Source organism: Neodiprion virginianus, chromosome 1, assembly GCF_021901495.1.
Source record: "Neodiprion virginianus isolate iyNeoVirg1 chromosome 1, iyNeoVirg1.1, whole genome shotgun sequence".
NCBI classification, from domain to species: Eukaryota; Metazoa; Arthropoda; class Insecta; order Hymenoptera; family Diprionidae; genus Neodiprion; species Neodiprion virginianus.
In genome coordinates, this window is record NC_060877.1 from 37,203,718 (window position 1) to 37,216,773 (window position 13,056).

The window sequence follows — 13,056 nt, forward strand, 5'->3', positions numbered from 1 at the left end:
CAAAGAGACGATCACATAAAGTTTGACGTAAAACTTGATGTACATATTTTTTATATTAATAGAACAACAAGGGTAACGGAGTGTATTCTCGGGAATAGAATTTGGTTAAAGCGAGTGTGTTTGCGTGTGTATGCAAGTGGAAAGATGTACGGAATTGAGAAATGTTCTATAAACGATCGGGATTGTAGGATTCGAATAATAATAAACGAAACAGAAGACAATCTGCGAGAAGACACCGGGACAGATACTCCAAAATTCCTCGTAGATGTTACTCAATTTTGCTTGGAAACTTTAACACAATTAATTTCACAACAACTTACGCTTCTCGTTATTATAACTGATATTCATAACAATACTTGTTGAAAATAAAAGCGAAGGTGTCACGCGGTAGACCAGAGTAGAGATACCCAGCTGGAAAAACCAATCGAATGGACCACGCATCGTACACAAACAAGGACGTCCATCTGCATCTTATCGATCTTCAACTTCATCGCTTGGATTCATCTACCTCCGAAGGCTGATGCCGCACATCGCGTCAATGGATGAGTAATTTTCGTGTTATCAACAATTTACTTTTCTTTAATTCCATACAATTTAACTTCACATAAACTTGCGATATAAATTGACATTCCAGTTGTTGACGTGTTTGGTTAATAACCTTTGACTGAGTTAGTGACAAGCTTTTGTTAAAGATAACGGCGTGTTCTAAAGCGTTTTTATCATTGTTGAATAAACGAACGAAGGATTTCCCGCTTATTTTTGTTTTGCCATACCTACTTGAATTGGTTCAACAATTTATATCCTTCATTCTATCGTGTAAATTAAATACAGGCTATTTACCGTAACATTTTTTCTTAGTGTGTTCATTCAACTGGTATTTTGTTCCAAATATAACTTATTGTAAGTTATCGTTTATCAATACATCCACAGAATTCTTTAGATATAACACATTCTACATGCAATTGTGTACAAAACTACTCCACCTTAATTCCATTCAACGTAAATATGAAGAAATGTCATGATTCTACGTATTTAATACTTCGATTTCGTAGAAATCATGCCATTTATTCATTCGTGCTTTGAATGAAAATGTGTCGAAGCAGTTTTGTTCAGAATTGCATGCAGAATAGGGCTTTTAAGTCCTTCTTTGCGTTTGAGATACCTGGACTTGGATAAGTCTGGGACTATGTTATGCCAAAAGTCTGGCGGCTTACGATATTACGATATAAAGCAGCTTCATGGAGGTGAAAACTATGCGTATATACTTTAAAACATCTCAAGCTACCGTACGCGAGCTGAAAAAATATGTTGTAAGACAGATGTTGTTGCTAGGCCCCATCCTCTATTTGAACAGAAATGTAGTGCCCTGCTGATCTCCTGTGCATGTTGATGTATCATTACATAGGCGGAAAATATGAAAGGCAAATATTTTTGGGTGATACGCCCTCTATCAATTCGAGTATAAATTTCTCGAGTACTATCCGAGGAACGTATAAAGTGGGTAGTTTCCGATGAGCAGAAATCAAATCTTCAGCACGCCAAATACAGATTAGTGCACCGTAGCAGTGTCACACAGTGGCACAGATTGCAAGAACAGTCAGTATTTTTCGAAATTTAACACGACGTGTAATTGCGAGCAGTTATTGTCGTACACTTGCCCAGTCTGGAAAATCAGTTGTCCAGAATTACGGTGATCGGTTCCAAAATCTGGATCACATTAATTCAGGCCCATAGTATGATTTTGGAAGTAAACAAATACCGATATACGTTGTGGTGATAACAAATAAAATACCTTGCGGATACAGGAACAAGCTCAATTAAATTTCGTGTTAAAACGGGCGTCTTTTACGTTGTGAGGAGATTTAGTTTCCACCATCAAGAAGGTCACATTTGTCACCCAGAAAAAATTGAGTATGTTAGAAGTTGGAGTTCGTAAAAAAAAAAAAACGTGATCCGTGACAGTTTGTTGTTCGATGGAAAATAATTTGTCTGAAAATAGTCGGTGTACTGCAATCAGATTTATATTGTTGTGCGGTCTGATTATTATATATTGTTTAAATCAATTATTGTTATTCTCGGAAATCTCGTCCGCTTTTAACTCGACTCATCTGTTACAGGAATGGAGTACAACTACGCCTTGCCGGAAACCTGCAATGCGGACTTCCTGGGGCAGAGTGTAGCCAGCATATGTAATGTCACCTCGTACTATTTCTTTCTGTCGATTCTAGAGACATTTGTGAGAAGAAAACAACGAATCGCTCAAACCTGTGAACGCATCACATCTATCCATATCCCAGATGCCGAGTATGACTTTATCGTAGTGGGGGGTGAGTTGTTCTCTGAAATAAACGGTTTTCTCTTAAATGAAAAATTTCATTACGCATCAATGCTACGAGAGTTGAATAAGGTAAGGAGAATACCAATGCATTTGCAACACAACCTGCGCTGTTTTCGTTTCTAGGTGGAGCAGCCGGTTCTGTCGTCGCTGCAAGACTAAGTGAGAATCCGTCCTGGAAAGTTCTGCTTGTTGAGGCAGGCCCGGACGAACTAGTAGCCGCATCCGTCCCTGGTTTCGTTTATATTGTATCCGGTAAGTGACCAGCATATCCAAAAATCCTGTTTTGTTAAGCAGTTGAAAAAATCTGTAAATCTTATTGATGATAGAATCATCTAACGAGTGGGGATACCAGTCGACCAACGAAACCTACGCCTGTCAAGGTTCGAATGGTAGCTGTTCGATCACGCAAGCCAAAACTCTCGGTGGAGGCATGTCGCACAATGCAATGATATACCTACGCGGCAGCCCGTATATATTCGATCAATGGGCTGCAATGGGTAACGAGGGATGGTCGTGGGAAGAAGTCTTGCCATTTTTCAAGAAGTCCGAAAATAACGGCGATATCGATAGTGTTGGCCGAAAGTATCACGGCACGAATGGGCCGCTTTTTGTCGAAAGGTTTCCGTCCAAACCACCTTTTGCAAATGTGATACTTGAAGCAGCCAAAGAGGCGGGTCTCGGCCTCAGCAATGATCTCAACGGAGATGATCCTATCGGGTTCACTATACTCCAAACAACGAGTCATCGCGGTGCGAGACGCAGTAGCGCTGCGGCATATCTGCGGCCAATCAGACACCGCAAGAACCTCCAAATAACTCTGAACTCCACCTGCACGCGAGTCATAATCGAGAACCGAAGGGCGGTTGGCATCGAATATTACAAGGTGATAATGATACGTGGAGCTACAGAATTTGAATCACTTATTTAGTCTGTCCGTAATTTCATTGTTTTGTAGTCTTTTCATTTTGGGACACTGGTAGGGATGATCATTCAGATTCGATTACGCCACATCTACAACTTGAATTGATTGAATTAGTATGTTATTCACGAAGAGCAAGAAGTGGGCCTTTCTTGCTCGCGTGTGGAGTTTACAGTACATTACGGGCTGGAGACGAGTAATGCAAACACAAAAAGTCAAAAAGACCTTGTGGAAGTATCTCCACCACCCGTATGTCATTTGGATTTCATTACACGTCTACGAGGTCGCACTTTTTACCTCCTAGGGAATAGAACTCAGCTATTGGTCTCTAGGGAGTAAAAAGTACAACTATACGTTCTTCGTCCTGCACTTGTATGGAGTTATGCTCTCTATCTCCTGTACTTAGTCCAACTAATTGGTTTTCTTTCTCTCTCCTTATGCTGCTTTCGTTTAGCACTCGTCATTTTCCTACATGTAACTCTACTCTGTAATTCTACTTGCCCAGGGCTTGCCACGGCATAATAAACCACCATCATCATCATGTCTATCATCCCTATTTTTCAGTCCTTGCCGCCGAAGTTTGGCCTACTTCAAGTTTCGATTTCTCAAACCTGCTTGTGGCCCAAATCAATGGGACTTCACTATATCTCCCATTGCTCTCATCAGACTTCATTTTTCTGCAAGTTTTTTTCATATCATTTTTATTTCTGAGATTTGGCTCTATTATAACGTATCAGACGACGATGCCCATCTGTCAGGCTTCTTAATCGTGGCCTGCTGCGTTCATATACCTCTCAAGGCGGTAGTGTTGGCTGTTTCCCAGACTTTGAAGCGGGTCAGTCGCAATGTCAACCCCGGTTTCTCCTGGCAGCATCGACAACTTGAATTCTCCTCGCATCCTCTAGCAGCTATCTCGTATTTCCTCTGCGCGTGCCTGTTCTGTTTTCTGGTGTGAATGACGTTCTTACCGTTCTTATCCAATGTATCCATAATCCTGGTTTAGCTGTAATGCTTATGCTATCTATGCTTCGTGTACCTCTTTTTTCTTAATCCTTACTACCTTTCCATCGTGCTGGTCATCCTCCTTGGTCGGTCTGCTCTGCCTTCCTCGGTGGGATCGAGACTCCATTTCTTACTAACTCAATCTTATGTGTTAGACTGTGGACTCAATTCTAATTCTAATTTCATTCTTAGGTATGTTACTTAACGTTCGTTCTTTTGTTTTTGCTTCTCTCAATTCAATTCAGTTTCATTTTAATTTACTTAATTCTTAATCTGAATATCGGAAAAAATATTTCCTGTTTGTTCTGCTTCTTTATGCTGAGTGCTAATAACTTTTTTCTTCGAAACCTTATTATTATCTTCTCAACTTCATCTTCTGTTGCTCTCACCATCCGCAACTAGATTCGTTCTCCCTGCATGCTGTTTAAACTTAATTTTAAGAGATTGTATGACATCTCATTTTGTCTTTACCCCAGTTTTACTTGGGCATAGATAAACTGCATGACTCATTCATTCATGCATTTTACCTCGGTCACAATTGTAACGCCACAGGGCACTTGTCTTAGGCATCGAATCAACACAACACATCTCGACTGATATCTAACACATTTTCCCCGACTTTGCCGTTTCTCGTTCGCTATCTTCCTCACCCCTAATTATCCCACTCACTTGGTCGTTTACTCGTTCATACCACCAGCCTATAGTTTGAAATATCGTTAACGAGGAGTGAACGAATTTGCAATAATTATAAGCAGGACGGCAAGTTGTACACGGTACGCGCATCCAGGGAAGTCATCCTCTCCGCAGGTGCTGTTCGGTCTCCTCATCTTCTACTCCTTTCTGGAGTTGGGCCGGAAGAAGATTTGAAATCCTACGGAATCGAAGTGATCGAAAATTTACCCGGCGTCGGCATGAATTTCCATGATCATATCACATTCCCGATTGAGTTCACCATAGACGAGCCTGACGTCTACGACAACAACTGGGCCGCTCTTGCTGAATATATCGCCTTCCAGACCGGACCCTTGTCTAACACCGGACTCGGTCAAGTGGCTGGCGCCCTACCATCTGGAATAACGACGCCTAACCTGCCGGACAATCATATAGTCGGCATGGGTTACTCTGCTGGTTGCGCACCCGGTGGAATCGGCTTACTTAGCAGCGACGGTAAACGCGAAATCGAGTTTTGGGCCGGTTACGAGCATCCAAAATGCAGAGGTACTCCTGACTTCCTGAATTCTTGCAATAAAATTCTACCACCTATAATTGAGGAATGGAGAACTACAAGCCCGCAAACCAACTGCAGATATTTTTTGTTCCAGGAAAAATTAGTCTGGCTTCATCGGATCCTTTGGAATATCCTTCAATTACGGTAAACTATCTCTGCCATCCTGATGACATCGCTGGGGTTGTAAAAGCTGTCGAGTATACTTTGCAATTGGCTGATGCACCCGCCTTGAAAGCCTATAACATGACCTTGGCCGCGACACCTTTCGAGCCCTGCTCAACCTACACTTTTGCTAGCAGAAAATATTGGGAGTGTGCAGTTCATTACAATGCTACTGGGGAATACCATGTCGCAGGCTCCTGCAAAATGGGCCCATCATCGGACCCACTGGCAGTTGTCGACCCTCGGCTTCGAGTCTACGGAATACAAGGACTACGCGTGGCGGACGCTTCTATTATGCCGCAGGTAAGTATCGAGATGACGTACTTCGATTCATTCGTTGATTTCAAGATGAAATATATGCCTCACCTGTGAGCCCTGCTAATCATTTATAAAGACCGTTGACTGGCCGATGAATGACAATGGGATAACTTTGCTTACAGGTGACTACTGCTAATACTGGATCAGCTTGCGTCATGATTGGAGAGCGAGCTGCGCATATGATCAAGCAAGATTGGGATTACACAGATGCAGTATAATATTCTGCGTAACTCGGTACAATGAAACGGATTTAAAAAAATACATATACCCACTCCTTATGAGAATTAGCAGTTGAAAAGAAAAGAAACAACTTCATTCGACAGGATTAACCACAATTGTATTCCACGAACTGATTTAATACAGCGCACTTATGCAAACGTTCGTTTATACTGAAAATCGGCTGTCAAATGCAGATTTTCCTAAGCCCGGGAATATCTCAGAACCGTCGGCGACCGTTGTGCCTGAATTCCAGTTCACTTTTTGGATGTTGATGCTAACAGCACAATGAAAATAACGTCATGCAGATATATCTAATTCGATAACCAATCGAACGTTTCCAAAATGTATAATAAATTTCTGTCTCGCAACCATACGATAACTCTAAAACTTATGTGCACGCACACTAATATTGTTCTAATAAAAAGAAAATTTACTTCGATCCTCAATGAAAATGTTCCAGGATACATTCATCGGCACTATATAGTTCAAGCTCAGAATCAGATAAATCAATGACAATTTTAAATCTTGCTTACATACATCTTTTATTCTGTAGTTCCGAATTCTTTACAAAATGGTGTTCACACATCTCAGATACAATCGTTATAATATATCGTGATGTATCAAAATGCCTTGATTCTTGATCAAGGAGTCACAAAATCGAAACGCAGTACATTCATATTATATACATAGCATACCCCACGCCAGAAACACAACGCGGCAAGATTAACATTTTTAGGTCCACGCCGCCACCACTACTTATAAATCTTGGCGTGTGGTCTCCGGCACACATATATGTACACATACAGTAATGTTAATTAATGGGTTCCCAGTGGGTGACTATTTTTGTTTCAATCAAAACTGAAACAAGGAAATCTTATGGGTCTACGAGGAACGTATCGTTTGTTTCTCTTGTGACTTGCGTGGCTAGTCATTATTGGCACATACAATTTGCTTCGAAAGAAAATTCGTTCCAGTTTTGATTTCGACAAGATAGCAAGCTGTTAGGAATTCATTTGAACATTATCCATACGGCACGAAATATTTCAGAATTGTTCCACAGATGTTTCATTTAAAACGTGTTGTATGACTAACAATAAGTACATTTGAACCTAATTTAGAGTGGAGCAGAGGAGCTCTTGTGGTTCAACAACAATTTTGAAGTAAAGAAATAACCACTCGTATTGGGTTTTAGGAAAAGTCAGTCTGTATCATACTAACACATTGGTCGTCAATTACGTAAAATGTTCGAGAGAAGGATCGAGCATCTTCGTTTGGTATTTTATGAGGGGAATTTATGTTTATTTGCTGAATGTTTAGCAGTGTTTTTTCAAGACAACTGCTACAGTTTATTGTTTATTGAACGTTCGTATTCCAGAGTGACTGTACCATGCAGTTTGCAGTCGTTAAGTGTAGAGAATATCAGTCAGTGCAATTGGAAGTTGGGACAGCGGTAACAGAAATTGCTGGTAACCGGATACAAAAAAAGGGACAATTGCAACGAAAATATCGTGCAACTAATTCGTCTTGCATCTGCGTCAGAAATGACGTATAATTATACCTTGCCAGTGACTTGCAATGCGGGTCTCCTGGGTCCAAGTCTAGCCAAAATGTGCGGTGCTTCAGCATATTACAACGTCCTATCTATCCTTAACGCGTTCGTAACGACGAAGCAAAAAATATCGGGAACATGCGAACGCGTAAAATCAATCGAGACTCCGGATCCCGGATACGACTACATCGTAGTTGGGGGTAAGTGGGGCTGCAGATTATTCGAATAACACAGAGAGAAAATAATGCGTCGAAATGTTGACTCTCCTCGTATTAATTTGATTACAGGTGGCGGTGCCGGATCGGTTGTGGCTGCAAGACTGAGTGAGAATCCTGATTGGAAGGTATTGATCATAGAGGATGGTCCTGACGAGTCAGCAGGTGCATCGATCCCTGGGTTCCGTTTGCGGTAGCCGGTAGGTGTGTAATTGAGTGAATGAAATAGAAGCTGCACATGGCTGCGGATAAACTCGGAAATTGGTACACGTAATCTGATTTTGAAGATGCGGATGATTGGGGATACCGATCAAGAAACGAGAGTCATGGATGTCGTGCTACGAATGGTTCCTGCCACTTTCAAGTAGCCAAAGTTCTCGGTGGCAGCATGGTTCACAACGGGCTGGTTTACTTGCGGGGCAACCCGACGGACTATGACAATTGGGCTGCCATGGGCAACATGGGCTGGTCGTGGGGACACGTCAAGCCATTTCTTCTTAAGGGGGAAAACAACGGCGAAATCGACAGAGTTGGGAGCTTCTGGCACGCCACGGGGGGCCAGTTTCCGTTGAAAGATTGCCGTACCAACCACCCCTAACAAATTCCATCCTCACCGCAGCTATGGAGACGGGTGTTGGAATCAGCGAAGACCTCAACGGAGATCAGCTTACCGGTTTAAGCGTCGTTCAAACCACGAGCAAAGATGGAGTCAGACGTAGCAGTGCCACGGCTTATTTATGGCCGGTCAGACACCGCAAGAATCTTCAGATATCCCTGAACTCCACCTGCACAAGAGTTATAATCGAGAATAAGATTGCAGTGGGTGTCGAGTACTATCAGGTATAAAATGGCATCGTCGCGTGAACTCTCTTGATTAAAAATATCCATTGATTATAAGCACAAATAAATTTTCTCAAATTCTCTCCAGAACGGCAAATTTCTGACGGTCCGTGCAGCCCGAGAAGTGATCGTTTCTGCAGGCACTATCGCCTCGCCTCAACTCCTGCTTCTTTGCGGTATCGGGCCCAAAAAACACCTTGATTCTGTGGGAGTGAGGGTAATCCAAGATCTACCCGGCATCGGCGAAAACTTTCAAGATCAAATTATGTACAATCTTCAGTACACTCTTGACGAGCCTGATATCTACGACAATAATTGGGCCGCTGCTTCCGAGGATCTGGCCTTTCAGACCGGTCCTGTTTCTTGCAACGGACTTGAGCAAGTTGTGGGTGCGGTAGCGTCGAAAGCGACGTAGGCCACTTTTCCAGCCATCCAGATATTCGCTTCTGGTTATGTCGCAGGGTGTGCACCAGGTGAACTCGATGCTTTACAAAGTACGGGCAAACGCACAGTGACTCCATGGCCAGTGTATCACCACACAAGAAGCAGGGGTACGTATTTCGCTAGAAATCAGCGATGTGGTAGATTTTTTTTTCGCACGTAATCATACCGAAGGTGCCAACTTTCGAGAAACTATAAGAGGTAAAGCAAAAAGACTTCTGACATTTTATATTCCAGGCAGAATCAGTGTTGCTTCGAACAACCCCTTTGACAAGCCTGTAATTTGGAGCAATGTCTTGAGTGAGCCTGCCGACGTTGCTGGCCTCATAGAAGCCATAAATATTACCCTGAAACTGGCGAACACCGACGCTTTGAAAGCCCACAATTTCACCTTGTCCACCACACCTATGGATGTCTGCTCTGATCACCCTTTTCTTAGCACGGAATACTGGGTTTGTGCGTTACGACAAAGTGTAGTGCCCCGAGCTCACACGGGAGGAACCTGCAAAATGGGTCCTTCCTCGGATCCCATGGCAGTCCTTGATCCTCAGTTACGAGTCTATGGGGTCGGGGGACTCCGCGTTGCGGATGCTTCCATTATGCCCATGGTGAGTTTCGTGCTGATGGTTTTTGAATCCATTCCAAAAACTTTGGCCAGTAACACTGAGACAAATTTTTTTTCACAGGTTACTTTTGCTAATACCGCGGGACCGACTATGATGATTGGAGAACGAGCTGCTGGTTTCATTAAAAAACATTCGATGCAGAATTTTCAACGTGGTTGCCTACAATGAATACGCAAGATGCGGAAACGAAGCTGGTGAAACAAAATGGTTGAAACACAATTTTTTTTTTCATTCATTTAGGTCAACGTCTGGAATGAAATAAAGAGAGAAAACTTACCTAATTTCAAAATCTCAGTGTATAGTACTTTATATTGTAGAAAAGATTTCCAAATTTGTACACATTCTTCTTTTTTCACGCCGATTAAACCAGGAAAACTTTACTCGACGACTGTTTTTGTCCACGCTCTACTCTATTTATCTACCTACGAATACTGTAGAAAATCTAGAAAGGTCAACTGAAGATGTATCAAAAGATCGGCAACGCAACACAATTAAGAGCATGTGGAAAATTACAGTTCTCTTCAGTTACCAACTCATTTGCATTGAAAGCATATTAGGACATCGGTAATGTAGAAATCTGAGGTTATGCCTGTGGCAGTTAAAATCTACCACGTCATTTGACCCGGGGTTCGTAATCTTTCAAAATCTTCGTTGAATCGAGCCAACGTCGCGGATACGTGTATGCAGAATTCGCTCTGCGTTCATTGGCTGCAGAGTTCCAGTTGAAATCGCGTGAAGACGAGAACAAACCTGATGATAACAGCAAAAAAACATGTGAGTTACGTTGGAGTAGAATCATAGTTGACGGTTCGCTCAGAGAATTGGCAGTTTTTTAGGGGAAAGTTAAGCCCGCGTTCAAAAACGACAGAGACATTTATATTATCGTAAGTGGGTTAATTTTGTCATTAGCAATGTATATCTAACGCAGTATACACCATTTTTTATTCTGCGTTCCTTCTGCCGAACAGCCACGTGCATCGCTGGTCATATAAGGTTCGATGCAAACGAGACTAGCATTATTCAAATATCTCGAACTTTATACGTTATAGATCCTGTATATAGATCGCAATTTGCACGAGTACAATTTTCTCACAAAACGCCGATTGCTTTTGTTTCGTATAAGCAGGTAACAATTATAATTTAACAACCCCATGTTTTCAGCTGACACTCGAAATCTTGGAGAAAAAAAATGCAGCAGCCAACTTCTAGGCTGCATAATCTAATGGCCAAATATAGGGTAAAACCTAGCTATGAACTGATATCCAGTGAAAATGGTCAAGGCTTTAACAAATTTGTTATGCGAATCATTTGCCCAATTTCACGGGACGGTTTGACACTGACAGCCGAGGGTTGTTACGGCCTATCCAAAAAAGAAGCCAAATGCAATGCCGCTGAAGCTTTTATGGAAAAGTATTTGAATGCAAACTATAAAACATTCGCAAGAACACAGGAATATGCAACGTGCGTGATTAATATCGATCCAGTTAACAGACATCTCGTCCTACAGGTAAATATTGTTAAATCATTCAACAAAGAAAGCTCTGTTCAGACTAATGTGACATTTTGTCGAATTATTTTTGCAGAATCTTTGCTCACTAAATAACTTGGGTCAGCCTAAATACGCAGACATGTCTGTGGACTCTCTGCATTCAACAGTTTTTAAGGTAGAGTGCAAAGTTTTTTATCTATGTGCTGTAGGTCAAGGTCGAAGTAAAGATGCAGCCAGGTTAGAGGCTACTACAAGGATGATAAAAATTCTTATGGAGGCAGCGTCTATTTGTGAGATCTTTGAATCGTCAGAGTCGATGATATCGTCGCACAGCAATGACATCGTTTGTTTGAGCGATAATTTGCGAGGACCGCAGCTTTCGGTTCCCATTTGTGTATTTGGTAAACGAAAATTAAGTAACGTATTGACGGAAGTGTGTGCTGTCGACGATGCATCTATGAAGTCAGGTTCCAAAACCTCTGTTGATTCAAATTTGGGGAACAAACTTTACGGATTATTCAAATACAGGAATAAAATAAGAGAACGTGAACAAGATTCTGCTGATGCAGCAGCAAGCGTTGAACCGACAACCTTTGCAGATAAATTTCAAAATAAAGCTTCGATCGGTAAAGAGAGTGGTGAAACTTGCAACTATGCGTTGGATTCTACAGATGACAGAATTAATAATTCAAATTTAGATCCATCATGCCAGACTTTAACTGGTCTACAGGTAAATACCAAAGTAAGACGGACCTTGGAAAATGTCGAGAAACAACTGCACAATGAGATCATAGATATTCTTAAGTATAGTAATTTGCCAGGGCAAAGAATCGTCAAGATGTTCAATAGCGAATTCAAGGTTTTTATTAGTCGCGGTACTAGTGCCCTAATATATCAGGGCATCAACGACTGTACCGATACAAGCACTAGAATCGCATGTCTGGCAAAACTTCTACTCGATTTGAAAGAGTACATCAATGAGAAGAAGTGAAAAAGTTGGTAAATAACTGTCAACATAATATTTCAGATTTATTTTAACAAAATAATAAATAAAAATAATAAATATAAAATATATATATATATATATATATATATATATATATATATATATATATATAAAACTACTTTTTCATTAGTATATATTATATTAAATTATATATATATATCTACATATACAAAAGTACAAATATAAATACAAGAATTTTCAGTTCAAAGTTTTTTCTTAAGTTCAATATAACAATAGCATGAAAACTTGAAGTTTACATGACAATTTATGCCAAATGTGGTATCGTTTTGTTGTTTTATTATCAATATAAGTATCTCGTATGTATCGTCTTTTACTGCCTCAACTTTCATAGCAATCAGATGGCATATCCCATGCTAAATTGAGCAACACCTGATCCTGGCCATTTCTGATCAGGTTCATATTATTTTTATATCATTCTTTTTAAATGATCAGGATCACAATTTGATCGATCTAAAGAGAAATATTATACCCCATATACATCATTCGCTCCGATATAGAGCTTTGGTCTACCCATTTTCACTTCTGTACAAAGTTCATGTAATTAATTTTTACTCTATTACAAATAATAACTCGTGATTAAACTAAAACTCGAATTACTAGCGTGAATATAGAACAGCGTATTTTCTAATAATATATTACTATTGAGATATGGAAATTCATTCACTTGATGGAGCGTAAGTTTT

General features: G+C 40.8%; 4 protein-coding genes across 8 annotated transcripts; all 4 read left to right on the top strand.

Annotated features, from left to right (window-relative positions):
• Positions 1–127: 127 nt before the first annotated feature.
• Positions 128–6,625, top strand: LOC124303661 (glucose dehydrogenase [FAD, quinone]-like). 4 transcript variants are annotated; one of them, XM_046761169.1, is made up of 7 exons: positions 128–546; positions 2,118–2,327; positions 2,462–2,591; positions 2,669–3,221; positions 5,015–5,477; positions 5,582–5,952; positions 6,090–6,625. In XM_046761169.1, exons 1-7 carry the CDS (start codon positions 543–545, stop codon positions 6,183–6,185), a joined length of 1,827 nt encoding a protein of 608 aa, XP_046617125.1. In that variant the 5' UTR covers positions 128–542; the 3' UTR covers positions 6,186–6,625. The 4 variants fall into 4 exon arrangements, with proteins under 4 accessions (XP_046617125.1, XP_046617115.1, XP_046617134.1 ...); XM_046761159.1 differs by having other exon boundaries at positions 130–546; positions 2,462–2,590; positions 2,665–3,221; XM_046761178.1 differs by lacking the exon at positions 128–546 and adding an exon at positions 1,479–1,596 and having other exon boundaries at positions 2,462–2,590; positions 2,665–3,221.
• A 1,141-nt stretch (positions 6,626–7,766) lies between these two features.
• Positions 7,767–9,880, top strand: LOC124303683 (glucose dehydrogenase [FAD, quinone]-like). The gene is made up of 5 exons (XM_046761195.1): positions 7,767–7,935; positions 8,023–8,154; positions 8,238–8,790; positions 8,879–9,341; positions 9,469–9,880. The coding sequence occupies exons 3-4, from the start codon at positions 8,572–8,574 to the stop codon at positions 9,203–9,205; spliced, it is 546 nt and encodes a 181-aa protein (XP_046617151.1). The 5' UTR covers positions 7,767–7,935; positions 8,023–8,154; positions 8,238–8,571; the 3' UTR covers positions 9,206–9,341; positions 9,469–9,880.
• On the top strand, positions 9,310–10,025 carry LOC124310305 (glucose dehydrogenase [FAD, quinone]-like). The gene is made up of 3 exons (XM_046774117.1): positions 9,310–9,341; positions 9,473–9,839; positions 9,918–10,025. The coding sequence occupies exons 1-3, from the start codon at positions 9,310–9,312 to the stop codon at positions 10,023–10,025; spliced, it is 507 nt and encodes a 168-aa protein (XP_046630073.1).
• A 538-nt stretch (positions 10,026–10,563) lies between these two features.
• Positions 10,564–12,384, top strand: LOC124310159 (uncharacterized). Of its 2 annotated transcripts, none has more exons than XM_046773894.1 (3): positions 10,564–10,631; positions 11,019–11,364; positions 11,441–12,384. In XM_046773894.1, the coding sequence occupies exons 2-3, from the start codon at positions 11,047–11,049 to the stop codon at positions 12,335–12,337; spliced, it is 1,215 nt and encodes a 404-aa protein (XP_046629850.1). In that variant the 5' UTR covers positions 10,564–10,631; positions 11,019–11,046; the 3' UTR covers positions 12,338–12,384. The 2 variants fall into 2 exon arrangements, with proteins under 2 accessions (XP_046629850.1, XP_046629839.1); XM_046773883.1 differs by lacking the exon at positions 10,564–10,631 and adding an exon at positions 10,651–10,741.
• The last annotated feature ends 672 nt before the right edge of the window (positions 12,385–13,056 follow it).